The sequence below is a fragment of the Dromiciops gliroides genome, chromosome 2 (genome assembly GCF_019393635.1).
Source record: "Dromiciops gliroides isolate mDroGli1 chromosome 2, mDroGli1.pri, whole genome shotgun sequence".
Taxonomy (NCBI): domain Eukaryota; kingdom Metazoa; phylum Chordata; class Mammalia; order Microbiotheria; family Microbiotheriidae; genus Dromiciops; species Dromiciops gliroides.
In genome coordinates, this window is record NC_057862.1 from 638,296,856 (window position 1) to 638,321,591 (window position 24,736).

The 24,736-nt window shown below is 54.1% G+C and overlaps 2 protein-coding genes across 5 annotated transcripts; both read left to right on the forward strand.

The window, feature by feature from the left end:
- EDC4 (enhancer of mRNA decapping 4) lies at positions 1–18,955 on the forward strand. 4 transcript variants are annotated; one of them, XM_043985344.1, is made up of 29 exons: positions 1–290; positions 3,729–3,885; positions 5,169–5,280; positions 5,826–5,925; positions 6,444–6,633; positions 6,918–7,065; positions 7,633–7,737; positions 9,103–9,212; positions 9,401–9,484; positions 9,676–9,789; positions 9,878–9,980; positions 10,144–10,324; positions 10,429–10,501; positions 10,600–10,691; positions 10,963–11,159; positions 11,308–11,396; positions 11,695–11,848; positions 11,932–12,365; positions 12,583–12,684; positions 12,913–13,065; positions 13,214–13,250; positions 13,469–13,646; positions 14,187–14,342; positions 14,444–14,559; positions 14,664–14,829; positions 14,945–15,131; positions 17,181–17,400; positions 17,778–17,941; positions 18,286–18,955. In XM_043985344.1, the coding sequence occupies exons 1-29, from the start codon at positions 206–208 to the stop codon at positions 18,476–18,478; spliced, it is 4,200 nt and encodes a 1,399-aa protein (XP_043841279.1). In that variant the 5' UTR covers positions 1–205; the 3' UTR covers positions 18,479–18,955. The 4 variants fall into 4 exon arrangements, with proteins under 4 accessions (XP_043841279.1, XP_043841282.1, XP_043841280.1 ...); XM_043985347.1 differs by having other exon boundaries at positions 11,971–12,365; XM_043985345.1 differs by having other exon boundaries at positions 9,694–9,789.
- A 1,264-nt stretch (positions 18,956–20,219) lies between these two features.
- Positions 20,220–24,315, forward strand: NRN1L (neuritin 1 like). The gene is made up of 3 exons (XM_043988171.1): positions 20,220–20,344; positions 22,778–22,940; positions 23,233–24,315. Exons 1-3 carry the CDS (start codon positions 20,269–20,271, stop codon positions 23,525–23,527), a joined length of 534 nt encoding a protein of 177 aa, XP_043844106.1. The 5' UTR covers positions 20,220–20,268; the 3' UTR covers positions 23,528–24,315.
- Positions 24,316–24,736: the final 421 nt, after the last annotated feature.

Below are 24,736 nucleotides of genomic sequence, written 5' to 3' on the forward strand. Positions count from 1 at the left end.
GAGAGATCGCCGAGCGAGCGAGCGGACGGTGCAGCCTCGGCAGCCGCTGCAGCTGCGGAGGAGGGAGGAGGTGGAGGAGGAGTGGCGGCGGTCCTGCGGCCCGGTCCGGCCTGGCCCGGCCCAGCGGGGAGGACGTGAAGGCAGAGGAGGAAGAGGACGGTGACGGTGACGCCCTCGCGGAGCCGAGGCCCCGCAGCCCGGCCCCATGGCCTCGTCCTGCACCAGCATCGACATCGAGGACGCCACGCAGCATCTTCGGGACATCCTGAAGCTGGACCGACCACCCGGAGGTCAGGGGGCACGCGCGGAGGAAAGGGATGAGGGGGAGGAGATGGGGGAAGGACCCCGGCCTCTCGAGGGGCGAGGCCGGGACCTCGGGTTGGAAGACCATCCGTGCCGGCCCCTCGTTTTGCAGATGAGAAAGTTGAGGCCTCCAGAGGCGAAGTGACCAGGCCAAGGTCACACAGCGGCTAAGAGAAACAGCAGGGATGCTCACCCGGGTCTTCCAAGGCTGTGGTCAATAAGCATTGATTAAGCACCCGCTGTGTACCAGACACGGTTTGAGCGCGGGGGGTAGGGTGGGGGATATAAAGAAAGGCAAGAAGACGGTGCCTGCGCCCCTTTCCCCCCCCACCCCCGGTCCAACGCGGGGTTCCACGACACCCCGCCGGCCCCTCCCCCTCCGTGAGAGCTGGGCAGAAGGAGCGTCTCTGGAATCTTGTCTTAGCCTCCTAGCCTGTCATCCTTCAGTTTCCCCATCTGCAGAATGGGGACGATAATTCTCAAGCCAGTGACCTCCCAAAGTTGTGAGGATTCAATTAAATTTTACAGATAAGATAGAGATACCCGTAGATACAGTTAAAAGCCCTTTGTAAAGCTTAAAGCATTATGTGCCCAGGAGTTATTGCTTTCCTACTATAAATTGTAAAATCGGGCTTCTGGGTTTCTCACCTGCAAAAACCGAGTGCACTGGATTAGATGATCTCTTCAGGTGCCTTTTCTGACTCTTAGTTTTTTCTTCCAGTCACCTCCATCCCCTTCTAGGGTTGATCTCAGTCGTCTAATCTCTGGGAATGGAATAGAACGGACAAGCATTTATTAAGCCCCTGCTGTGTTGAAGAGCCCTGGGGAGTGAAAGGACCCTCTTGTTCCCTGTGGAGGGGAAAGAAGTGTTCCCTTTTATCCAGTAGTTTTGCAGGTCCTAAGTCATAGATGCCCTTGGAGCTTGGAGAGTTTCTCCGTTTTTTTGCTGCTTTTTCATTTCTTACTGCTATTCAGAGGTTTGTCTTGTATCCACAGAATTCTTGGGCCTCTGAGGGTCAGCTCTAGGCCATCGTGCCTATATGCCAGGGCAACTAGCTGTGTGTAGCCTTCAGCCACTTGGTGTTTGTGAACATCTGGTGTGAGTTGTTTCTGCGGCAGAAGGCATGGTGGTCCTTAGCAGGCAGTATTTACCATTCCATTCCATCTCCACCCACCCCCATTCTCTCTTTTTGAAAAGACAGCCTGTTCAGGGAAGCCAAAAATGGATAAGCAGACTGAACTGGAGCTTTTCCTCTCCTTCCTCCCCTCTTCCGCCTCCTCCCATCTTCTTGGAGCTTTCATCTCTTCCTGTGGAGCCACAGACAACACTCCTGTGTTTCCTGGAGGCCAACTGAAGCAGGTGGAGGAGGAAAGGGGGTGGTCAGCTTTATAGATTCATCTTGGATGTTAACCAGGAGGTGGCCAGATCACGAAGTGCAAACTGTTTCAGGTTCTGCAGACCAGCTGATTAACATGGCCCAGACAAGAAGCATCCTCGGGCCTAACAGCCCCTCTTATTAATCAGGCAAGGACCATAGGAATGGGGCTTCCCACTCCCTCCCTCAGCTGATTAAATATACTCATTTCTCTCAGAAGATCCTCCAATAATCCCTGTTGAGCATTTCTTCCTTGTCTTACTGGGGGGACAGGCATACCTGGAGATGGACAGGAACATACCTCGTTGGAGCTCAGGTATCTTCTCCTCTTCCTGAGGAACACTGGAGGCAGCACTGACAAGTCTGTCTTTGGCTTCACCTTGTTCTGGGCTAGTTAGGTGGGGTCCTCTTCCTTCTAGGGGTCCGAGATTTTACTGACTTGAGGGATCTATGGAATACCAGGCAGAACTCCTCTCACTCCCATTCAGTTTGCTTGATTTGCTTTTCCTGGTTGTTGTAGGCTGACTTTCACATAGGGTACTACTAGTACCTACGGTGGTTTTGTGGAGCCCAAATTTGGCTACCCTATCATCCCTGTCAGTTGGTGTTTATCCTGGGTACTACCAGGAGTAGGTGGGCTTGAGTTTCTGTCGAAGGAACCGACTTTTGTGTTTGTTTGTATGAGGCAGCCAGTTGTTAGAGGAACAGGCTCATCTGTAAACGTTTCTTCCAACTGTATGAAAGTTTACAAGTAAGATTTCAGAGGAACCAGAATTCTTTATGTCCCTTTTATCTTTTTTTTGCTACAGAAAAAAATGAGAAGTAGTCACCTTTAATCTCTCCCTTCCTGTCAAGGAGTTTCCTCCTCAGGACCTGTATTTATTGTCGTTTGAGCCTTTCCCCTCTTTCATTCTGCAGTTAAACGCTAAGCCGTGCTCTAGTTAAGATGATTTTCTGTTCATGAAAATAGGTAACATTTACTTCCTTTTCTTCTATCCCTTGAAATTAGGTGAGCAGGTGCCTAAATCCTCCTGGGCGCCCTGCGTCCCTGACTTGGCTCTAAGCCGGTTAGAGATGCTTAGTGTCTAGGAAACAGCTATGGCAAATTACCCAAGAGTTTCCATGAATGTGTGTGCATCTCCATAGCCAGCCACTGAGCTTCTCAGTCACTTCTTCCCCGAGTCCTGTTTCCCCAAGTAAACTCATCCTGTTCCCTCTCCTCATTTATTCCCAGTTTCTTCCTGTTCATTTGTCCTGAGCTCTCTCTCAGTCAAGGTTCCCTTCCTCATGCTATTTCCATGAGATCTGGGATTTTGTTTTGTTTTGTCTTACGTGTTAGGGAGGAGAGTTGTGATATGAGAACACAGGAACAGGTAATATAGTAAGGGAGAAAGCCAGGCCCCCAGACTGGTAGCTGTCCAGCCCAGGGTGGTACTTACAGAGAGATCAAACAGCAGTGTCACTAATTTGATCAAGTAACCATTTGTCACAGTCTTTTGTGGCAGGGCCCTTATCTTCTCTAAATTGACATAAATATTTCCCAAGTGCCTATTCTGTGCCAGACAGATGTTCCTGGGAGGGCTCATATTGTGAAAATTGTGTGCTGGGTTTGAGTCGGAGGTCTTTGGTTCAGATCTCAGCTCAGTCTTTTACATCCCATGTTGTCCCTTCTATCTCTCAACCTATGCTCCCGTTTGTAATCCTGTGCGTGAGACATCATCCCTACCCTCAAGGAGTATATAGAGTTCTAAAAGAGAGATTGAGACATAAAAAATGAAATGAGAATGCCAGGCAGGAAAGTGAGTGGTAGAACTGACAAGAAATGCCAAGGGAATTTAGAGGGCAGAAGCATCACCTGGGCCTGAGGGCAGGCTTGTGGGAGAGAAGGCATTTCAGCTGGCTCTCAAAGGGTGAGCGATGGAGAGGAGCTGCACTCCAGGTGGGAGCAGCATGAGCAAAAGCAGAGAGCTGCGAGGTGGGGAGACGTTAAGGACTCTGGCCTCCTTGGAGCAGTTCAGAGCTGAGATCTTCCTTTTCCTCTGGCATTAGGCTCAGGCACAGAGAGCCAGCGGACGTCCAGCTCCTACAATGGGGATCTAAATGGACTTCTGGTGCCAGACCCCCTTTCCTCCGGAGACGGAACTGTACTGGCCAAGCCAAGTCACAGAGTAGCCCCCTTGGCCAGCCTAGAGGAGAAGCAGGTCATGTAAGTGCCTTGGGCAGTGAGGAGTTGGTGGGAGGGCTCGGGAGTGGGCTCCCTCCCTCTTGGGCTTTGATCCAGTACAGAGAACATCGATTAAACGTATCCCGAGGCCAGAGCACTGGGTTAGGCACTGTGCTATGTACAGAGCTTAGATAAGAAACAATCTTTCCCTCCTGCAACTGACAGTGGGTGAATAAGACACCAACACAGACAGCTGTACTGTACAATGCTACACGGTAACCTCATTACAGTTATATTGTATCTAGAACTCAGGTTTCTTGAGAATTTGCTTCTCTGCAGTGAGGGGACAAAGTATAGCACCAAGATACGTTTTAAAATTTCATTTACGCTTTGACAAAGTTAGGAGGAGTGTTAGAATTTAGTGCAGACTAGAGTATATGTACACTGTGAACCCAAATATCAGCCACCTTTTCCCTCCAAAATCTGGCTCACATCAAAACCCGAGTGTGACCTCTACTGGCATGATAATGTCATTAGCCACAAGAGTGATAATAGTGGCTAGCGTGGCATTTATCAGTATTGGGGTTTTTTAGAGAGAACTCATTTTAAGGGGGCTGTTTGTTTGTATTTGGGCCAGTGCTTGCTAGATAGACAGTGGGCTGGCCTTGTCTATTGGGACCTTCATGTATAAACCAAGGTGATTGACTTCCTCTTCTATCCCACACCACCCCATGTAAGTATGGCATGGCTAATGGCGTCACTGGAAACTTCATAATGGCACTTACTATGTGCCAAGCACTGTGCTGCATGCTTTCCAGATGTTCTTTGATCCTCACAGCAGCCCTGGGAGGTAGGAACTGTTCCTGCCCCCATTGCTTTGAGCCAGTTACCTCTGCTCTATAGCAGGGTTAATAGCACTTGTACTGCCTAACATAAGATTGTTTGGGAAACTTTCAAAGACCATAGGGAGGGGAAGTTAGCGGGGCAGAGCCAGCTTACAGTGGCTGCTCTGTTGTTATTTGTGCTGCCCAAGTCCCCACACAATCAGGGTGGGGGATAGACGATGCATGTCCACTCTGCTTCCCTCTCCCCCTCCCTGGAGTGTTAGGAATGGATGACTATGAGATACACTGAGGAGTAGGGAACAGATAGGACAGTCCTTGAGGCCAGCCCAGGTGCAGCTGGTCCTGGAGGTGGGAGCAGAGGTGTGGGGTGGGTTAAATGGTTGGCCTCCCTTTCCTTGGTGAAAGCAGGTGGCCCTACCCACAGTCGAGTTCTGTGTCTGAGACAGCTGTGGGGCCTCTCCTTTGTCTTTCCCCATCTAGTTGCCTTTCTGGAGATGACAGCTCAACTTGCATTGGGATTTCAGCAAAGGAGGTGGAGATAGTGGCTAGCAGTGACTCCAACATATCAAGCAAGGCTCGGGGGAGCAACAAGGTACAGAATGGGGGCATTTGAGCCTAAAAGGCATGAGAGGGAGGAATGGGGGTCAGAGGCCACTGGGCTGCCTCCTGTAAGAACTGCTTCGATGATGTCACCAGTCTCTCTTCCATCCCTACTAGCTCTCCCATCTTTGAGGGGCCTACCTCTTGGGTCACCCCTAATGCTCTTCCCTGTTTCTCCCCTCTCCTCTAGTTCTGACCTCAGGGGAGGAAACCTGGGGTGATGAGTGCCTGCATTCTTGCTTGTGACATCTCCTTTTCCTTCTGCAAGATTAAAGGGTCCTGTGGGGGTGTCCAGGGCCTCACCATGACTCAGTTAGCCTCTGTCCCTTCCCTCCTGCATCTGACCTCCCTGGACATGTTGGGAACTGGTAGACCCCTTGTGACCAGGGAGAGGCAAAGGTTGGAGCCTGGGAAGGCCTCTCTCTGTTCTCCTTATGGAGATAAGGGAATAGGAGTGACTGAGACCCGAGAACAAGCTTTCCGTGGGGGGGGGGGTCCCTATTCAGGACCTTGGACCTTTTTCACTCTTAATCTCAGGTAAAAATCCAGCCAGTGGCCAAGTACGACTGGGAACAGAAATACTATTATGGCAACCTGATCGCTGTGTCTAATTCCTTCTTGGCGTATGCCATCCGAGGTGAGCTTCTGCCCCGGCACCAGAGACTCCCTCAGCAAGAACTTTCCCCAGCTTTGTCATGGCCAGGTGCTCCTGGGATCTGGCAGCAGTGGGGCGGGCAGGACGCCTGGGCTTTTTTCTTAGGCCCCAGGACCCTAGGCAGCCCCTCTGAGCCCTTGATTTCCTCTGCCTGGGAAGTCAGGCTGTTGCTTACCCCAAGAAGATTCCTGAGAAGGGCTTGACTGCAGGAAACACCCCAAGCTCCGTCCACCCATCCTAGCTCTGACCTTTTAGGACACACTGGAGGAATTGTCTGAGAGGGCAGGGGCGGGGGAACATTGTTGAGTGGACAGACTAGAGACCTGTTGTTGGTGTGGCACAGGGGGCTTTTCACGGGACCAAGTGGGGTGTTTGCTGGGGACCTGCAGAGTTGGAATCAGACTGTGACTGGTGTCATTCATCTTTGGGCCCCGTGCTCGGGGAGCACTGGAGGGTGCTTGTGGGGCCCAGCCAGGAGTTATGCCCTCTGGTATCCATAGGTGCCAGCAATGGCTCGGCCATGGTGCGGGTGATCAGCGTTAGCACAGCAGAGCGCACACTGCTGAAGGGCTTCACAGGAAGCGTGGCCGACTTAGCCTTTGCTCACCTCAACTCACCCCAGTTGGCCTGTCTAGATGAATCTGGCAGCCTTTTTGTGTGGCGCCTGGCTATGGAGAACAACAAGATCCAGTATCCTTCCATGAGCGGGTGGGGTTCTGCTTGGGACTTGCTCTCTCATGTGGCTAAGGGAGCTGAAACTGGGTGAACTTGGCAGATTTAAAGGTCCTGCTGTTCTCACATAATCTGCTATAGCTCCCTGAGGACCTCCCACCTCCTGGGTTTTGCCTGCTGGGTTCAGTGTGGAGGGTGGTAGGAACACCCAGGGGCTCCGACCTCCTCAGAGATCTCCTGTGCTCCGAGCCAGGAGCCTGGGTTTGAGTCAGGCATCTGCCAGGCCCTTAGCTTTGTTCCAGAGAGGAGATTGTGGTGAACATTAAGCGTTCAGAAGGCACGCCATTGAATCACTTCCGAAGGATCATCTGGTGTCCATATATCCCAGAGGAGAACGAGGAGAGCAGTGAGGAGGGCAGCCAGACTCTGGCACTGCTGCACGAAGACAGGGTAAGGGGCCTGGACTGGGAAGAGCCTAGAGGCCACTGGGGGTGGGAAGAGGAGGGAGGGAGAGAGAGGGCCTGTCAGCATGGAGGGCTTAGCAAGACCTCTCTCAGGGATTCCCAGCAGCCAAGCACCTCCATTGTTTAGGTATCAGGCCTTTCAGTTTATTTTGTTTTCTGCTGGATTGGGGACTTCAGGACTTGTTTCGATGGCCATAATCTTTCTTTCTTGTCTCACTCTCTCACTCGAGAGCTAGTGCTTGTGTACAGTCTCACTCTCCCCCCCCCCCCCGCCTCCTTTTCTCCCTATTGCTCGCTCTCTCTCTCTCTCCATCTCCCCCCCCCCACTCCATGTTGCTCTTTCTTGATTTCTTTCTCTCCCTCTTCCTCTCTCTCTCTCTCCCCACTCTCTGTCTTTCCCTCTCCTTCTCCCTTCTTGCCTCCCCTCTCACATCAGGCTGACAGCCTCAGAGTTCTCTGAAACAACCTACAGAATGTTCCTGGCTGCTCTCTGGCTTTCAAGGCCTGCCGCTTCCCATTTCTCTGAGGGCTCACCCATTCTTCCTTTGCTTAGGCTGAGGTGTGGGACCTGGACATTCTCCGAGCCAACAACAGCTCTTGGCCTGTAGACGTCAGCCACATCAAGGAGGGCTTCATCGTGGTGAAGGGCCATAGCACGGTGAGAACTCAGAGCCCTTTTCCTAGTGGGAGGAGCTTCTCTTCCAGGGGTCCTGGGCAGTGCCATTGGTGAGGACAGAGCCTCTGTCACCTCTTTTCAATGTAGACTCACAAGCCCAAATGTGAGCGTGGCCCAGAAATACCCCTCTCTCAACTGGCTGGTGTGTGGTAGGACTTGTACCTGTGCTGAGCCCATTCTGGAGTGTCTGCTGTGGGCCAGGCCTTGTACTGTGAGGTAGGGATAAAGAAGGCGACTGGTAGAACTGGGCTTCCCTCAGTGTCTTTCCAGAACTCTCTGAACGTAAGATTCCGTGGTGCTCTGACCAGGACAGTGCTCCAGAGAGCGCTCACATCTCCTTCAAGACGCTTCCCCTCGAATGCACGCCTGGACCCTGTTAGCTCTTTGGACTTGGTCTTCCTCCACCCCTCCCTCCCTCCCAACCCAATTTTTTGTTTTTTGGTTTTTCTGGGGCAATGAGGGCTAAGTGACTTGCTCAGGGTCACACAGCTAGTAAGTGTCAAGTGTCTAAGGTCAGATTTGAACTCGGGTCATCCTGAATCCATGGCCAGTGCTTTATCTGCTGTACCACCTAGCTGCCCCCATCATCTGAGTTATTTTTATTTATTTATTTTTTAATATTTCTTTTATCTGATCATAATTTTTTTTGGTTTTTTTGCGGGGCAATGGGGGTTAAGTGACTTGCCCAGGGTCACACAGCTAGTAAGTGTCAAGTGTCTGAGGCTGGCTTTGAACTCAGGTACTCCTGAATCCAGGGCCAGTGCTTTATTCACTGTGCCACCTAGCTGCCTCTCATCATCTGAGTTATTAATGAAAGTGTTGCATCTTAGTTCTGCTCATGGCCTCTTTGAAAACAGAATCTGTACCTCATAAGAGTTAAAGGTCCTTAAGGAGAATATGAAAATGCTGCTCTGCCCAGGAAGAACCTGGAACTTCTTTTAATCTCCTAATGAACTCATCCCAGCCAGAGGCATTCATTCCCCTCTTAGCATTTACTGTTGGTTATGCATATAAAACTGTGGGGGGAGGGTCCAGTTTCTGCCCTGACAAGTGGTCCATGCAGTCCACCTTTTCCTTGTGTGCTGTGATGCATCTCCTGGTGCTGTGTGCCCAGGATGGTGCTGAATGTTGGCGATCCCCTCCTTCTCCTCTTTTTTTTTTTTTTAGTGAGGCAATTGGGGTTAAGTGACTTGCCCAGGGTCACACAGCTAGTAAGTGTTAAGTGTCTGAGGTCGGATTTGAACTCAGGTCCTCCTGACTCCAGGGCCGGTGCTCTATCCACTGCGCCACCTAGCTGCCCCCCCTTCTCCTCTTGGATGCTGAAGGGTTGGGTCTTCTTCCTCCTAGTGCCTGAGTGAAGGAGCTCTCTCCCCTGATGGGACCGTCTTAGCCACTGCGAGTCATGACGGCTTTGTCAAGTTCTGGCAGATCTACATAGAGGGCCAAGATGAGCCGAGGTAAGGCGAGCTGGCTGAGTGGAAGGGGATTGGTGTGTAAAGACTGGCTTCCTGTTTGGGTATGGAGGAGTAGGGGTGAATGTGATCAGGCTGGGACTGGGACTGAGCTGGGGACGAGGCGGGGCTGAGGCTGGGGCTCTGGCGACAGCCTGTGGGCCAGGCCCATCTCCCCACCATCTTGGCTGCAGGTGTCTCCATGAATGGAAGCCCCACGACGGCAGGCCTCTCTCCTGCCTCCTGTTCTGTGACAACCACAAGAAACAAGACCCTGAGTGAGCCGCCCCCCCCCCCACCCCTTTACTTTGGGCCTCCAGGAGATCCAGGCCAGCGTCGTTGGGGGGCAGTGAGCGGGTCCTGGAAGCTGGGGGGAGGGTCACCCTGGGTGAGCCCCTTGGGGGAGGGTGAGCGGATAATGGCAGAGAAGGCCAACAGCCCACGCCTGCTCCCTTGCCCTGCCCCCAAGCTCCTCCTCGTTCCGCAGAGTCCCCTTCTGGAGGTTCCTCATCACAGGAGCCGACCAGAACCGAGAACTGAAGATGTGGTGCACAGTGTCCTGGACCTGTCTGCAGACCATCCGGTGAGAGGCTAGGGTGTTGACAAGGGGCCCTGCCCTCTCGAACAGGCGTCCCTTTGCACTAATGCTTGTCTCCTCTGCACCCTCCTAGCTTCTGTCCAGATATATTTAGCTCTGTGAGTGTGCCTCCCAGCCTCAAGGCCTGTCTGGACCTCTCAGCAGAATACCTGATCCTCAGTGATGTGCAGAGAAAGGTAGGAGATAGGTGGGGAAGTGATCCAGTAATTAGGTGGCACCTCCCAAGGGGTGGCTTCCTGATGTGGCCACCTGAGAACCTCCTCTCTGGAATTGACCTGATCTGGGGAAGGTCTAGGTTCCCAGACCCAGTCTGAGTCAGCCCTTGGCTACCGTGCACAGGTGCTGTATGTCATGGAGCTGCTGCAGAACCAGGAGGAGGGCAGGGCCTACTTCAGCTCCATCTCCGAGTTCCTGCTTACCCACCCGGTGCTGAGCTTTGGCATTCAGGTTGTGAGCCGCTGCCGGCTCCGGCACACGGAGGTTCTCCCAGCCGAGGAGGAGGGCGATGGCTTGAGCACAGGTGAGACTGATTTAACATCTGCCCCACTGAGGCCCACCACCTGCTCTGGCTCAGCTCTGGGAGCCACAAAAGCCAGACCTCAGGCCATGTCACTGTCTTTGCAGAGGGCTCCCATGGCTCTGGGGCAGTGGAGTCAGCGGCTGGTGTACTTATCAAGCTATTCTGTGTCCACACCAAGTAAGTGCCTCCCCACAGAAGCCTTTGGGCCAGTCCCAGCTGAGGGGCCTCCTCCAGAGGGCTAGCCCTGGTGAGACTGAGCTCTCCTTCCCTGACAGGGCCTTGCAGGATGTACAGATACGTTTCCAGCCCCAGCAGAGCCCTGATGTGGTGGCTCCGCTGCCTTCCCACTCAGCCCGAGAAGCCTTTGGTGAGTGGTAGGGCTTGGCCTTCTTTTTGGTTTGTTTTTTTTGTGGGGCAGTGAGGGTTAAGTGACTTGCCCAGGGTCACATGGCTAGTAAGTGTCAAGTGTCTGAGGCTGGATTTGAACTCAGGCCCTCCTGACTCCAGGGCTGGTGCTTTATCCACCGTGCCACCTAGCTGCCCCAGGGCATGCCTTCTTGCAGGAGAGCACAAGGGAGAGGGGTCCAGCTTCGTTCTCAGATTGGATCAGGCTTCAGGGGTGCTCTTTCCTCTGCCAGGGTTTGGAGAACACCTGCCAGAGATGAACTCGGAGAGTCTGGCCTCTGGCCAGGGCTCCGGCCAAGGCTCGCAGCCTGACCTTCGGCGCATCGCCGACTTGCCTGTCCCTTCCGACTTTCTCAGTCTGACTAATGAGGTCAAGCCCAAGCTCATGACTCCTGATGCCTTCATGACCCCGAGCGCCTCTCTGCAACAGGTAGGCTGCGGGGCAGAGGGAAGGGCTGGCCCAGTGCTGCCTGCAGGAAAAATGAGGAACTTGTCCAAAGTCACAGAACTTTGGACCTTTCTTGGCCCTCGGGCTCTCAAGCCAACTGTTGTACCATCCTCATGTCATGTCTCTCTAGATCACAGTGTCCCCAGGAAGCAGTGGGAGCTCTTTAACAGCCGTGACATCTTTGAATACCACTTCTGCCACGGACACAACCATGCCCAGGTAAGAGAAAGGGCTGTTCCATACTGCTAACCCTCTCCCGTCTCCTACTTGTGGCTTCCCCAGCCCCTGGCCTTAGCTGCTCCATCCTTCCAGGGGCAGTAGCGGGGAGGAGTGGGGTTGGCCTGGCCCAGGGGAGAGGTGCTCATCCCCTCAATAAAGGAGCTTCTTCCTTAAAAAGAGAGAGAGAGAGAGAGAGAGAGAGAGAGAGAGAGAGCGAGCGAGCGAGCGTGCCATTTGAGGATCCAGAGATAGGGGTCAGAGGACTTCTCTACACAGTGGCCTTTTTCCCCTCACCCAGACCACCCGAGGAGCTGACCCTGAGCCCCAAGCTGCAGCTAGACAGCAGTCTGACCCTCAGCAGCAGCAGCAGCAGCCTTCAGGCCAGTCCCCGCGGCCACAGCGTCCTCATCCCAGGCCTCTCTGATAAGCTAGCTCCCAAGGGGCCCAGCCAGGTGGGTTAGCAGCTTGTGGGAAGTGGAATGGCTGGGACTTAGGAGGGAGATGGGCAACGCTTAAGTGGGAGCTCTCTGGGCAGGTCCCACAAGGGAACCCATCACTGTCCCTGGAGCTGCAGGAGGTAGAGCCCCTGGTGGTGCCACAGGCCTCTCCGACCCGGGCCCGCTCCCCCGACGTCATCTCCTCAGCCTCCACAGCCTTGTCCCAGGACATCCCTGAGATTGCCTCAGAGGCTCTCCCCCGAGGGTTTGGCACCACGGCTCCAGAGGGCCCAGAGCCCGACAGCATGGCATCTGCTGCCTCGGCCCTACACTTACTATCCCCCCGGCCCCGGCCCGGCCCCGAGCACGGCCCCCAGCACAGCCTGGATGGGAGCCCTGGGGAGGGGGAGAGGCGGAGCACGCCTTCCCTGCTGGAGACTGCGCTGAGCCAGGACACCAGTGCTCCTGACAGTAAGGCCTGGCCTGCTGCACCTGACATCACCCGGGAAACCCGCAACAGCCTGGCAGACAGGTAAAGGCCCAGGTGCAGTGGCCTGCTCTTCTCTGCCTCCCCCTTCCTGTCCCTAGCCTTGGCCCTTCTCCCCCACACTGCCCCCAGAACAGGCCTGCAATGGGGCATGGGGGCTTCTGTTTCATACCCACTCATGCCCCCGGCACAGGGCCAATGAATGGGGCGTGGGGGTGATCCTTTGCTCTCTGGCCTCCCTCACCCTCAACTTCCCACACAGTCCCCGGGATGATGTTCAGGAGAAGCACAAAGGCTCTTGCTACCACCGGCATGCCTACCGTCTGCTACAACAAGACAGTCAAGATGCCAGTGCTGAGCAGAGGTGCTGCCCCCCCCGCCCCTCCCCAACCTCCCCTCTCTCGTCCCATCTCCACAGTGACCTCACTTTGGTGTCAGTGTCAGGCCCTGGGCCCCATGGCTGGGTTTTGTTGAGAGTCCTGACCCTCCTCCTTGCTTACTCTCTCCAGCTTGTCCAGGGGGGCTGTTGGGTGGCGTGGGCAGGGACCTGTAAAAGCAGGCGGGCGCTCACTGCCTTTTCCCACCCCACTAGTGACCATGACGATGAGGTGGCCAGCTTGGCCTCGACCTCAGGTGGCTTTGTGGCCAAAGCAACGGCCCCACGACTACCCGTGAAGGATTGGAAAGCCAAGGGGTCTCCCAGGGCCTCACCCAAGCTGAAGAGAAAGGGCAAGAAGGATGATGGGTAGGTGGAGCCGTAGGGCAGCAGGTAGGGCCCCAAGGGGATCAAAAAATCCCGGCCCAAACCCTGGCCTCGTCTTCTTGCCTTTCCCGGCCACCCATCTGCTGTAGGTTCCCCGCCATTGGGTCTCATCGTTCTTTTCTTGTTGTAGGGACTTGGCCCAAGGTCCCCGGCTTGTAGAGCACCAGGTGAGCTCAGAGTTTCCCCAGCCTTCCTCTCACCAGACCCTCTTGTCTCCTTCCCTGCCTAACTGGGCAGCCTCTTGGGCCAAGACTTCCCTCTTGCCCTGGGAGGTCTCGGAAGGCAGCCTTCCAAGCAGGGCTGGATTCTGAGACCTCCTAGTTCATGCCTGAGCTGGAGCAGTCAGCCAGAAGAGCCCAGGGTGATATGCATGTCCCCCTGCCAGGCAGCAGAACCTCCCGAAGAGTGGCTGGCCCTGGTTCGAGGGCAGCAGCAGGAGCTTGCCGAGCTGCGGCAAAGTCACGCCGAGCTGCTGCAGCGACTGACGGACCAGCTGGACTCGGTGCAGAGCTCCATCATGGGCCATGTGGAGAGAGTCCTGGAGTCTCGTCAAGAACATGAGCGTATCCTTGCGGCAGGGTCTGGACTATGGGGCCAGTAAGGGGGGGTTGGCAGGGACCAGGAGCTGCCAGCAGTTATGGCAAAGGAAGCTCTGGAGACTTAGCGGTGGTACCAGCCGAGACACTCCAGCAAGTCATTTTGACCCCATGAGCCTCTGTTCTCCTCCTCTGTAAAATGGGAATAATAATCTGCCCTTCACATAGCACAGGGTTGTTTGGGGAATGTCCAGTGGCCCAAAGCTCATTCTTAGAAGGTTTTAGGGGACCCTGAACACACCTTCCTGGGGGCTTCTTCCACAGTCTCTACAAGAGACTGGGAAGGATGGCGGTAGAAGCTCCGTGGCTTGGGGAGCAGCTAGGTGGCGCAGTGGATAAAGCACCAACCCTGGAGTCAGGAGGGCCTGAGTTCAAATCCAGCCTCAGACACTTGACACTTACTATCTATGTGACCCTGGGCGAGTCACTTAACCCTCATTGTCCCATAAAAAAAAAAAGCTCCATGACCTGTGTTGGGCTGGCTGAGTTCCTTAGCCAGCAATTCAGAGAGACGGTTAGAACGGGCTCTGACAGAAGGGCAGCAGCGCAGCGGACAGCTGCAGGAACACTTGTCCCAGCAGCTGTCTCAGTCTCTGTCCTCAGCTGTGGCAGGCCGCCTGGAGCGCACAGTTAGAGAGGAGATGAAGAAGACCATTCCCCAGTGTGAGTACAGTGGTGTTTGTGGGCATGACAGAGGGAGGTGCACGGACAAAGGGATCTAGCAACTCCGGGGCCCTTCCTTTGCTTTCTCTGCCCTGGCACAGGCATTTCCAAAAGTTTGGAGCCCGTGACAAGCCAGCTCAGTGGCACTGTGGCGGCCAAGCTGACGGCAGTGGAAGGCACCCTCAAGGAAAATGTCACCAAGCTGGTCAAGTCCAAGGTACGGAGCCTGTTCCAGGGGTTCTGCAGCTGGGGGTCGGGGAGGGGCCTTGTTTCCCTTCGTGGGATTCACACACACTGCCACCCATCTGACGCTTCCCCCAGAACCTGACTGATGCAATCGCCCGTGCAGCAGCGGATACACTGCAGGGACCCATGCAGGCTGCCTACCGAGAGGCCTTCCAGAGCATCGTGCTACCCACTTTTGAGAAGAGCTGCCAGGCCATGTTCCAGCAGATCAATGACAGCTTCAAGCTGGGGACCCAGGAGTGTGAGTGACGGCCAGAGTCTGGCCCCTGTCCTGAGGGAATCTACCCCAGTGGGGTCTGGGTCCTCCCAGGCTGGAGTTTCAGCCATGACCAATCTCCCTCTCCATCCCGCTTCAGACCTGCAGCAGTTAGAGAGCCACATGAAGAGTCGGAAGGTGAGAGAACAGGAAGCACGAGAGCCAGTACTGGCCCAGCTTCGAGGACTGGTGAGCACCTTGCAGAGTGCCACCGAGCAGATGGCGGCCACCGTGAGCAGCAGTGTTCGGGCCGAGGTCCAGCACCAGCTCCACATTGCTGTGAGCAAGTGAGTTGGGGAAAGGACTCCCTGTGGAGAAGCAAGGGGGTTCGGATGCCGTAGCCTTTGGCGACCCATTGTGGTGGCCTGAGGGGGAGGAGCCAGGAGGCTGACAAGTGAAAGGATGTGCCTAAAGTCACCCTGGGCCACAGGGAGGAACCAGCTAAGGAGGCTTTTGTGCCTGGTAGGAAGGAAAATTTATATTTATTTCTCTTCCAACTCTGGAGAAGACTAGCTGAGTGATTTGGGGTACTTGCCACGTCCCCTCTCTGGGCCTCAGTTTCCTTAGGCTTCCACAGGCAGCTAGTGGCCCAGTGGCTAGAGTGCTGGGCCTGGAGTCAAGAAGACCTAAGTTCAAATCTAGTCCCAGCTGCTTACTACCCATAGGTGACCCTGGGCAAGTCACTTAACCTCTGGGTGCCTCAGTTCCCTTAACTATATATAAAATGGGGATAGTAATAGCACCTCTCTCCCCAGGCTGTTGTGAGGATCAAATGAGATCATACTTGTAAAGTGCTTATTAGTACAGGGCCTGGTACAGAGTAAATTTATCACTTAACAAATGCTCATTCCCTTTCCCCACGTGTCAAATGAGAAGTTGGGGCTAAATCTTTTTTTTTTTTAGTGAGGCAGTTGGGGTTAAATGACTTGCCCAGGGTCACACAGCTAGTAAGTGTTAAGTGTCTGAGGCCAGATTTGAACTCATGTACTCCTGACTCCAGGGCCGGTGCCCTATCCACTGCGCCATCTAGCTGCCCCAGGCTAAATCTTTTTTAACTCTTTTTTTTCCTCAATTAACAAGCATTTAATTTCTCTTCCCTCCCACCTTTCTCCTGCCTCTGATTAAAAATAAAAAACCCCAAATGCTTCTAACAAATATGTATAGTGAGACAAAGCAAATTACTGTGTTAACCATATCCAAAAGTATGTTTTTTCATGCATCATGAATCTATCACCTCTCTAGCAGGTTCTTTAGTAATCCCCTGGAATTGTGCTGGGTCATTTCATTAACCAGAATATGGGGGGGCGGGGCAATGGGGGTGAAGTGACTTGCCCAGGGTCACACAGCTAGTAAGTGTCAAGTGTCTGAGGCTGGATTTGAACTCAGGTCCTCCTGACTCCAGGGCCGGTGCTCTACCCACTGCACCACTCAGCCACCCCATTAACCAGAATCTTAAGTCTTTGAAAGTTGTTTGTCTTGATGATGCTTTTGTTACTCTGACTTCCCCCGCTCTACTCCACTCTAAATCAATTCATGCGACTCTTCCCAGTCTTCTTTGAAGCCCTTCCCTTCATCATTTCTTATAGCACAGTGATACCCCACCACAACAAAACAAGCGCAGTTTGCTCAGCCATTCTCCAATTGATAGGAATCCTTTCAGCCTCCAATTCTTTGCTGCCACAGAAAGAGCTGCTGTAACTATTTCCATCCGTAGAGGTCCTCTTTCTCCTTGTTCTCTGATCTCTTTGGGTTATAAACCGAAGACTTCTGGGTCACAGGCTATGCACAGTGTAATAACTTTTGGTAACACGGCATTCATTAATGTGCCTGTTTTCCTGCAGTCCCCCCGAAATTTGTCATTTTCTTTTTTTTAATCATCCGACAATTTGGTGGATGTGAGGTAGAACCTCGTACTTACTTTTACTTTCATTTCTCTAATTATTAGTGATCTGCAGCAGTTTTTCATGTTACTGGTGGTAGTTTGGATTTCTTCCTCTAAAAACTGCTTATTTGTATCACTTTATTTTAGCTCTTATCACTTGGGGAAAGGCTCTTAGAAATTTGAATCTAAACCTGTTCTTTATACATCTTGGAAATGAGACTTTTATCAGAGGAACTTGTTGCAAAGATTTTTTCCTTAACTTTCCCTTCTAATTTTAGTTCCATTGGTTTTATGTATATAAAACCTTTTTAATTTTATGCAATCCAAGTTTGGACTGGACGATGTTAGGGCTAACCCTGGCATCTGTGGGTCACTGCGGCCTTGGAAGAAGGCAGAAAGCCCTGGGTCTGTGCCTTCATGCTCAGCCTTCTTCCTCTTCTTCCTCTTCTCCCAGCATGCAGGAGTCGATCCTCTCCCAGGTCCAGCGCATCATCAAGGGGGAAGTGAGTCTGGCCATGAAGGAGCAGCAGGCGGCGGTCACTTCCAGCATCATGCAGGCCATGCGTTCTGCAGCTGGCACACCCATCCCAGCCGCCCACCTTGACTGCCAGGCCCAGCAGGCACACATCCTGCAGATGCTCCAGCAGGGCCACCTCAACCAGGCTTTCCAACAGGTACCGGGACCCACCCTCCTTCCTGGCTGGGGACTGTGCCACGGTCTGCCAGCAGGGGGGGCAGGAAGACCTGCACTGAGCTCAGGGCCTCAACCCTTCCCTGTATCCTCTGCTATGTGTGCGCAGACCCCAGCCCTCTCTTGTCCTTCTCCCTCGTTACCCCAGGTCCCCTCCTCCCTGCTCTTGCCCCCTCTTCTGGTTCACTCACTGCTTCCCCGGCCTCTGTCACCACCTGTCTGCTCTCCCGCATCTCCGAGTACCAGCCCCCCCTCCCCCAACCTTCTTCCCACTCCACTATTCTCTCCTCAGGTATCTTCCCTCATGCCTCCTCCCAACACTTTTCTCATCTTTTCTCACCGTCCTTCCTGCCTCCTCAGGCCCTGACAGCAGCTGACCTGAACCTGGTGCTCTTTGTGTGTGAGACTGTGGATCCACAGCAGGTCTTTGGCCAGCCACCTTGTCCCCTGTCCCAGCCTGTCCTGCTTTCCCTCATCCAGCAGCTCTCCTCTGACCTGGGAACCCGCACAGAGCTCAAATTCAGGTCAGTGTGGGCATGGGGGGGGGTGCGTGTGCATGTGTGTGTGTGTGTGTGTGTGTGTGTGTGTGTGTGTGCGTGTGCGTGCGTGCAGGTCAGGGCCCTGTTTGGGCACTGCCTCAGGAACAGAGTGAACTGGACTGCTCATCTTGCCCCAGGAACCAACTGGGGAATGGTAGAGGTTAGCATGCCTATGGTCTTCCGCCTCCCGTACTCCCAGCACAGGGGACCTTAGAGCTCCTAGGAGGTTAGAATACTCCCTTCATAGAACACATGGGCTCTCTGAGGCCATGCACTGCCGAGGAGAGCCTCCCTTCCGTCTGACTCCTGAATCTCTTCTTCACCCATAGCTACTTGGAGGAAGCTGTGATGCACCTGGACCACAGTGACCCCATCACCAGGGACCATATGGGCTCAGTCATGGCCCAGGTGCGGCAGAAGCTATTCCAGTTTCTCCAGGCTGAGCCTCACAACTCACTCAGCAAGTCCGCCCGGCGTCTCACCATCATGCTGCAGGGCCTGGCTGTCCCTGGGCTCAACTAGGTGGACACAGGCATCTTCAGTCACCCACCAGAGGAGGGAGATGGGGTGGAGTCCTCAACTCTGGTGACTCCAGGCCTTGGGGACTGAGGGAACGAACACTGAGTTTCTTTGTCTGGAACTTGGTGATAAAGAGAAGTCCAAAGCCAGAACTTTGCCAGCCCTTCCTCTCCCCTCCTCTCCTAGAGAAGCCATGAGCTGGTTGACCCTGACTGACCTTGGGGATATGGCTCTGGTGATGCCTCCAGAGCAGCAGGGTTCTCCCTGCTGTTCCCTCAGGCCTAAGGGACTGTGGCTTCCGGCTCTGACTAGGGAGGTTGGGGAATCTGGGCACGCCCCTCCGGGGCTCCATCTGCTAGGGAGCATGTTTCCGGAATCAACTATTATAACTTGAGTTGGATTTTACACGTTCCTTTTTACCTCCAATTTGGATCTTTCTGTTTTTGAAAAACCTTGAAAAATCAATTAAATGCTTTTTAGATAAAACCTTCTGCTAGGGTGTCCTATGTTTCTCTCCTTGCTGTGCTTTAGCCACGGTAGGCCAAACCTAGGCTGTCATCCCCCAGGATGGGGGACTGGTTCCTTTAAGATTGAACTGAGGTAGGGAAGGGGCCTGCAGTTCTCCCAGAGCTGGAGTTCCTGAGTGGCTGCTGTCTCTCCCCTCCACTATCCTGGGCCCTCCACACTGTCCTGTCAGGACCCTGGCAGAACCTTCACTTAGACCAGTTGGAACCTGAGCACACTGACTGTCGGGGGAGGGGGGGGGGATGGGGGGGTATATTTAGAAGGCACATCTTTTCATAAGACAACTTGGTCCTTTTTTTTTTTTTTAACGGGGCAACAGGGTTAAGTGACTTGCCCAGGGTCACACAGCTAGTAAGTGTTAAGTGTCTGAGGCCGGATTTGAACTCAGGAACTCCTGAATCCAGGGCCGGTGCTTTATCCACTGCGCCACCTAGCTGCCCCCAACTTGGTCCTTTTGATGGGGGTGGTCAGTCTCTTGTATCTGGCGTCTGCCAATTAGCAGCAGGATGGAGCTCAGGGCACTTTTGCCCTACTTTCCAACCTGCTGGGGCAACCACCCTCCTGCTTCAACCTCTGCTCTTCTGACAAATTCCAGATGCCTGCGCATAATTTAAGTTTCTCAGCTCTTGTGTGGACCAGAGGGAGATGGGACCTGGTGGGGGGGTAGGCGGGGCAGGGCAGGTAGTATTGACATCCTATGGAGATGGAGTGATGGACCAGCATAGACATCCTGTCCTGGGGTGGGGGGGCGGGTGTGAGGGGGGGGAGTGGGAGTGGGAGACAGCCTTTTGAGATCTGTGGGGCTGAGGTTGGGGGGGAACAGAATTGACATCATGGGGAAGTGGAGCAGCATTAATGTACATGGGGGTGGGACCAGGAGTGGGGGGGCATCATTGATATTCGGTGGGAGTGGGGAGAATATCTTTTGTGGGGCCAGAGGTGTGAGGCAGTATTATTATCCATGGGGCTGGGGATCCCCCCAATTGACATTTCCTGGGGCCAGTAGTGGGGTGGTGTTGAGGACGCCTGGGTCCGGAATTCGATTACTTTGGGAAATAGACTAGCAGAAGCTAGTCAGGGATGCGTGTCTAGATGAGGACCGGTAGGAGGGGGCGTGGAGCGGGGAGGTTGGGGGAGGAGCGAGAGGGGCGGGGCGGGGCGGGGCCGTGGTGCTTCCCCAACCGCAGATCGCAGGCTCGGCACTCGAGCTTTGGAGCCGCTGGGACTGAGGTGGGAGCGGGCTCCCGGCGCTGCCGTGCCCCGGGACGATGAGCTCCTGCTGCCGCCGCCGCCGCAGCTGTTGGAGACCACTCCCCTTCCCGGGGTTCCTGCTCCTGCAGCTCAGTAAGTCCTGGGGAACTACGAGCCGAGCACTGAAGAAGGGGGTCCCTCTTTCTGGTCCCCTGGTGCCCGACTTATCCTTAGGGAGGTGGGGGGCCATGGTCTCTGGGGGGAAGGCAGGAGGGGCTGTGGGACATGAGAGTTCTGGGCATTCCCTGCCCTGGCCACATTTTGAAGAGTGCTGGAATGGAATTCAAATCCCCAACGTGCCACTGTGTGACGTTGGGGGAGTCACACAGCCTCTTTGGAAGGTCTCTAAATCAGTGGTTCTAGGATCTCGCATCCCGCAGACCTTTACAGCGCCTCCATCCTTTAGGGTTCCCTGGGTGGTCCCTGCCCCACCCTCTCCCCGCCAAAGTTCAGGGATCTCACCGGGGTGTGTCTCAAGGCGATGGGACTGTTTAAAAGGTGCTCCAGAGAAGGGGATCCTGTATCGCCTTTTTTGCTATGGCTTCATACCAGTTTTCAACACGTTCCATCACCACCCATGCCCAGTTCCAGTCTCCCTCTGCTCCCCAGTCTACAGCTTGGGCTGATCCCTAAGGATTGAGGAAGGTACCATTCTTCTAGTTCAGAAGAGGAGCCTCTACCCCCCCCCCACCTACTATTATCCAGGCCCAAAGCCCCACCTCCCCACCAGATTCCCCTTCCCCCGCGTTGACTGGTAATCTGAAGAGAAAGGGGTTAGAGGGGAGCGTAGAAGGACTGGTGGCTGGGTTTGGGATAGAGTTGGAGGAGGTCTCCCCAAGGGGTTAGGGAGTACCATTATTTTTTTAAGTAGTTTTTATTAATATCTTTTGTTTTAACATCACCTTCATTCCCTCTTCTCCCCTGCCCCAGTTAGCCAGCCCTTGTAAGGAGAGAGTTCAGCAAAACTAATTGGCATGTTAAGGGGCTCCACAGTGGGTGCAATGATAGGGGCCCCTAGTCTCCTACCACTGCAAAGCAGGGAGGAAGATACCTTATCTCTCCTCTGGGACTAAGCTTGGTAACGAGCAAGTTTTGTGGTGAACCGCACCCCCAAGGCTTCCATCCATTCCTGGCCACAGCTGGGCATGATGACCTTTCCCAGCTCAGCCTCTACATGGTATTCCTGAACAGGGTTGGGAATAGATTCTAGTTTAGAAGGGGGGCGGCGGGGAAGGGATATAGCCAGCTTGTGCTCTGGGGAGCCCCAGTGGTTGCTTGCTGCAGCAAGACAAACCCCTCTGTTCTTTCCCCACCCAGCCCCTCTGGAGGAAGAGGGCAGGAGGGGAGGGGTCTATAGAGCCTTAGTCTAAGTCTAACCAGCAAGCCAGATGACCTGGCCAAACTGGGGTGGGAGGAGGTACAGGGGGGAGGGAGGCCTGGCCGAGATCAGACAAGGGTTCAGGAATAAGGTTTTCAGTCCTCTGGGGAGGTGGAGGTCTTCTCCCCACCCCCAGGCCTGGATGTATCCTTTGCCTGGAATCCATCAACACTCAGGCTGTGTTGGGGAAGGGGGTTGGGTCACTCTCTGCTTGAAGATAGCCCACTTAGGGGGGATCCTGTCCTGCCCCAACCCATTTCGTGGATGCCTGAGGGTGGGAGGATTTTGAACTGTGTCTCTGGAACAGGGACACCGACTCCATAGGCAGAAGTTGCCCAAAGTGTCCTTCTGGGCTTCAGGATCATGTCCCCCTAGTTAGCTGGGGGAGAACTCAGACAGTATAAGGAGCAGGAGTGATGTAAGAAGAACCAGAAGAATGACTTGGCACTGTTTTTGCCACCCTCTCCCTCTATTTGGAAAGTCAACTGAGCCTGGAAGGTTGAGCGGTAGAGACACGAAGAAATAGCTTTTCCCTTACTCTCCCAGGCAGTCCTCAGCCCCATGGCCTGAATGGTATACACAGCTTCCCATTGAGGTTTTAGGGGCCCCTCTTGGGAGGCTGCCCCAATTCCCACCTCATCTCCTACTGGAAATCCTTTGCCTTCAGATCTCACCTTAGACATCTCTATGAAGTTTCCATGAGCCACTCCCCGCAACTGGAAGTGATTTCCCCCTAAAATTTTCTTAGTTTGTTGGGTCTCTGCTTTGCCTCCGTCAATCTTGCCTTATGTGTATGTGTGCGTGTGTGTGTGTGTGTGTGTGTGTGTGTGGTGTGTGTGTTACACTGGGGTACCCTATTTCATTGTCAGCTCCTTGAAAGAAGAGACCACTCAATTTTATCTTCATACCTTCCCCAACACTCCCAGCACAGTGCACATGACAAGTGATTAGTGTTTGTTGAATTGAGAGGGGGACCCAGGGGTTTGTGAAGCGACTTCCCTGAGCAATTCACCAGCGACTCTGCCACAAGGACTCTACCTGAGTTGCATCCCCTGGGCTGAGCGGTTGCACTGGTAAACAGGGCTGGCTCCTGGGGGAGTTGAGGGTGTGTGCCCAGCTGAATGCCTCTCTTCTTCTTCTTTCTGCAGTTCTGGCCCCAGGTCCTGGGATGGCTGCCACCTCTAACAGATGTGATACTATTTACAAGGGCTTTGCTGACTGTCTCATCAAACTTGGGAACAGTATGGTCCAGAGTGGGCAGCCTGACAAGGGGGCCAGCCTCACACCCCCCGAGCTCAAATCTATCTGCAGGTGAGAGGCAAGGTTCTGGACAGGAGTCCCTCACTGCTGACTCCATCTCCACCTCCACCCTCCAATCATTCCATTCTCCACTTGGTCCTCCGGTGCTGCCCTCATTCCCAAGTGTGAGCCCCCACTGCCTTATTCCATCCCCATCCCCAACTGACCTAACTCCCACCAAGTTTGACTCAGCTTCTCTTTGTCATCCCACCATGTATATACAATATAGTAACTGTCGCCCCTGCCCCCCCAGCCCAAGGCCTTCTGGCATGGCTCACTCATGACCCTCCTCATCTCCTTCCAGGTCATGGGAAAACTTTCAGACCTGTGCCAACGGGGTCCTGGCCAACTGCCCTCAGGAAGCAACTGCCATCTGGGAGTCACTGACAGAAGAATCCCGCAAGGTCCAATACCCGGGCAACCTACATGACCTGTGCAGCTCTCAGCCCTTCCCCCCAAGCAATGTCAGGGGTGTGCCCAGTGAGGAAACCAACCAGGAGACTCTCCAAGGGTCTCCAGCTCCTGGCTCTCCTGCCCCAGCCCCAGTGCTGTTGGCTGCAGCACTGGCCCTTGCCTGCATCCTGGGGCCCCTGGCTTAGCTCTCCCAGGAGAGAGCCTAACCCTCACAATCCATCCCCAAGGAGAAGCCCGAGACCTACTCCCATCCAGTCCAATGATTGGATTAAACACCAATGTGTGCAGAGCACTGTGCTGGGGCCAGGGCTACAAAGACCAAATCCCCTTTCTTGAGTCCGGCCCTTCCTTTTCTCCACTTGGTCCTGGGTCCTCCTGGTCTTGAGGAGCTGCTCATGTCCTCCCTTCCTTGTCCTATCCAAGGAAACTATGGGAAGGAATACCTCCCAGAGCTCCTGGCACTCATGGGGGAAGGGCATCTCCACGTCCCATGCCCCTATCCTTGGTACCCATTTAGAGGGGAGAACAGGAATCCCCTAGTTCTCTAGGGCTCCCTCAGCTCACCAAGGACAGCTCTGACTCCAGCAGCAGGGTAGGGAGCTGCAGAGACCTCTCCAAAGCAAGGGCTTGCTAGCCCTCCTCTCCCCCAGGCCCTGTTCTGTCTATAGTCCTTGCCTCTGTTGAGGGATCCCTGAATTCCACAAAGCCTGGGGACGCTTGGACCAGAACTGGACACTGTCCCACACCAATAACATCCCTCCCTCTATCCAGTCTCTGTCCTGGTTTCATTAAAAAAGATCTATATTTGTACTAACGGTCGTCTCCTTCCAGTGCTAGCCTTAGAACTGGTCCCTGGTCTGGAGCATCTGGTCCATGACCTGTCTGGGGCATCTGTCTGACCTATGACTGGGCCTGTCTGGCTCAAAGATATGTCTAGTCTAAGATGCCTGAGGTATGCAGCCTCTGACCACCTGCCGAGAGCACTTGCTGCCCAGAGTACCTGTGGGCAGGACTCTGAGGAGATGCCTGCTCTAAGGCCTCTACCGCTGGAACGGCTTGACTGAATGGGACTGCGAGGGCAACTGCTATTTCCCAACATGCAGCCTGCAGAGAGAGCAAGAGAGTGAGGTCTGGAGTTGGAGCAGAAGGGAGAGAGTAGGTCAAAGATCCAGGGTTTCAATGCCATCTCTTGCCTACTCCCTGTTCGACCTTGATTAAGACACTGACCGGCTACATGCCTCATTCTCCTGTCTATAAGATAATCTTAGAGGGGCCCCTTCTGCCTTGAGGCTGCCCATCCTTGTGCCAGGTGCTGTGGTGGAGATGAGAAGCAGAGAACATGGTGCTACACTTAGCTGGAGTGTGGTGAGGAGAAGCAAGAAGGGTCCTAGCTG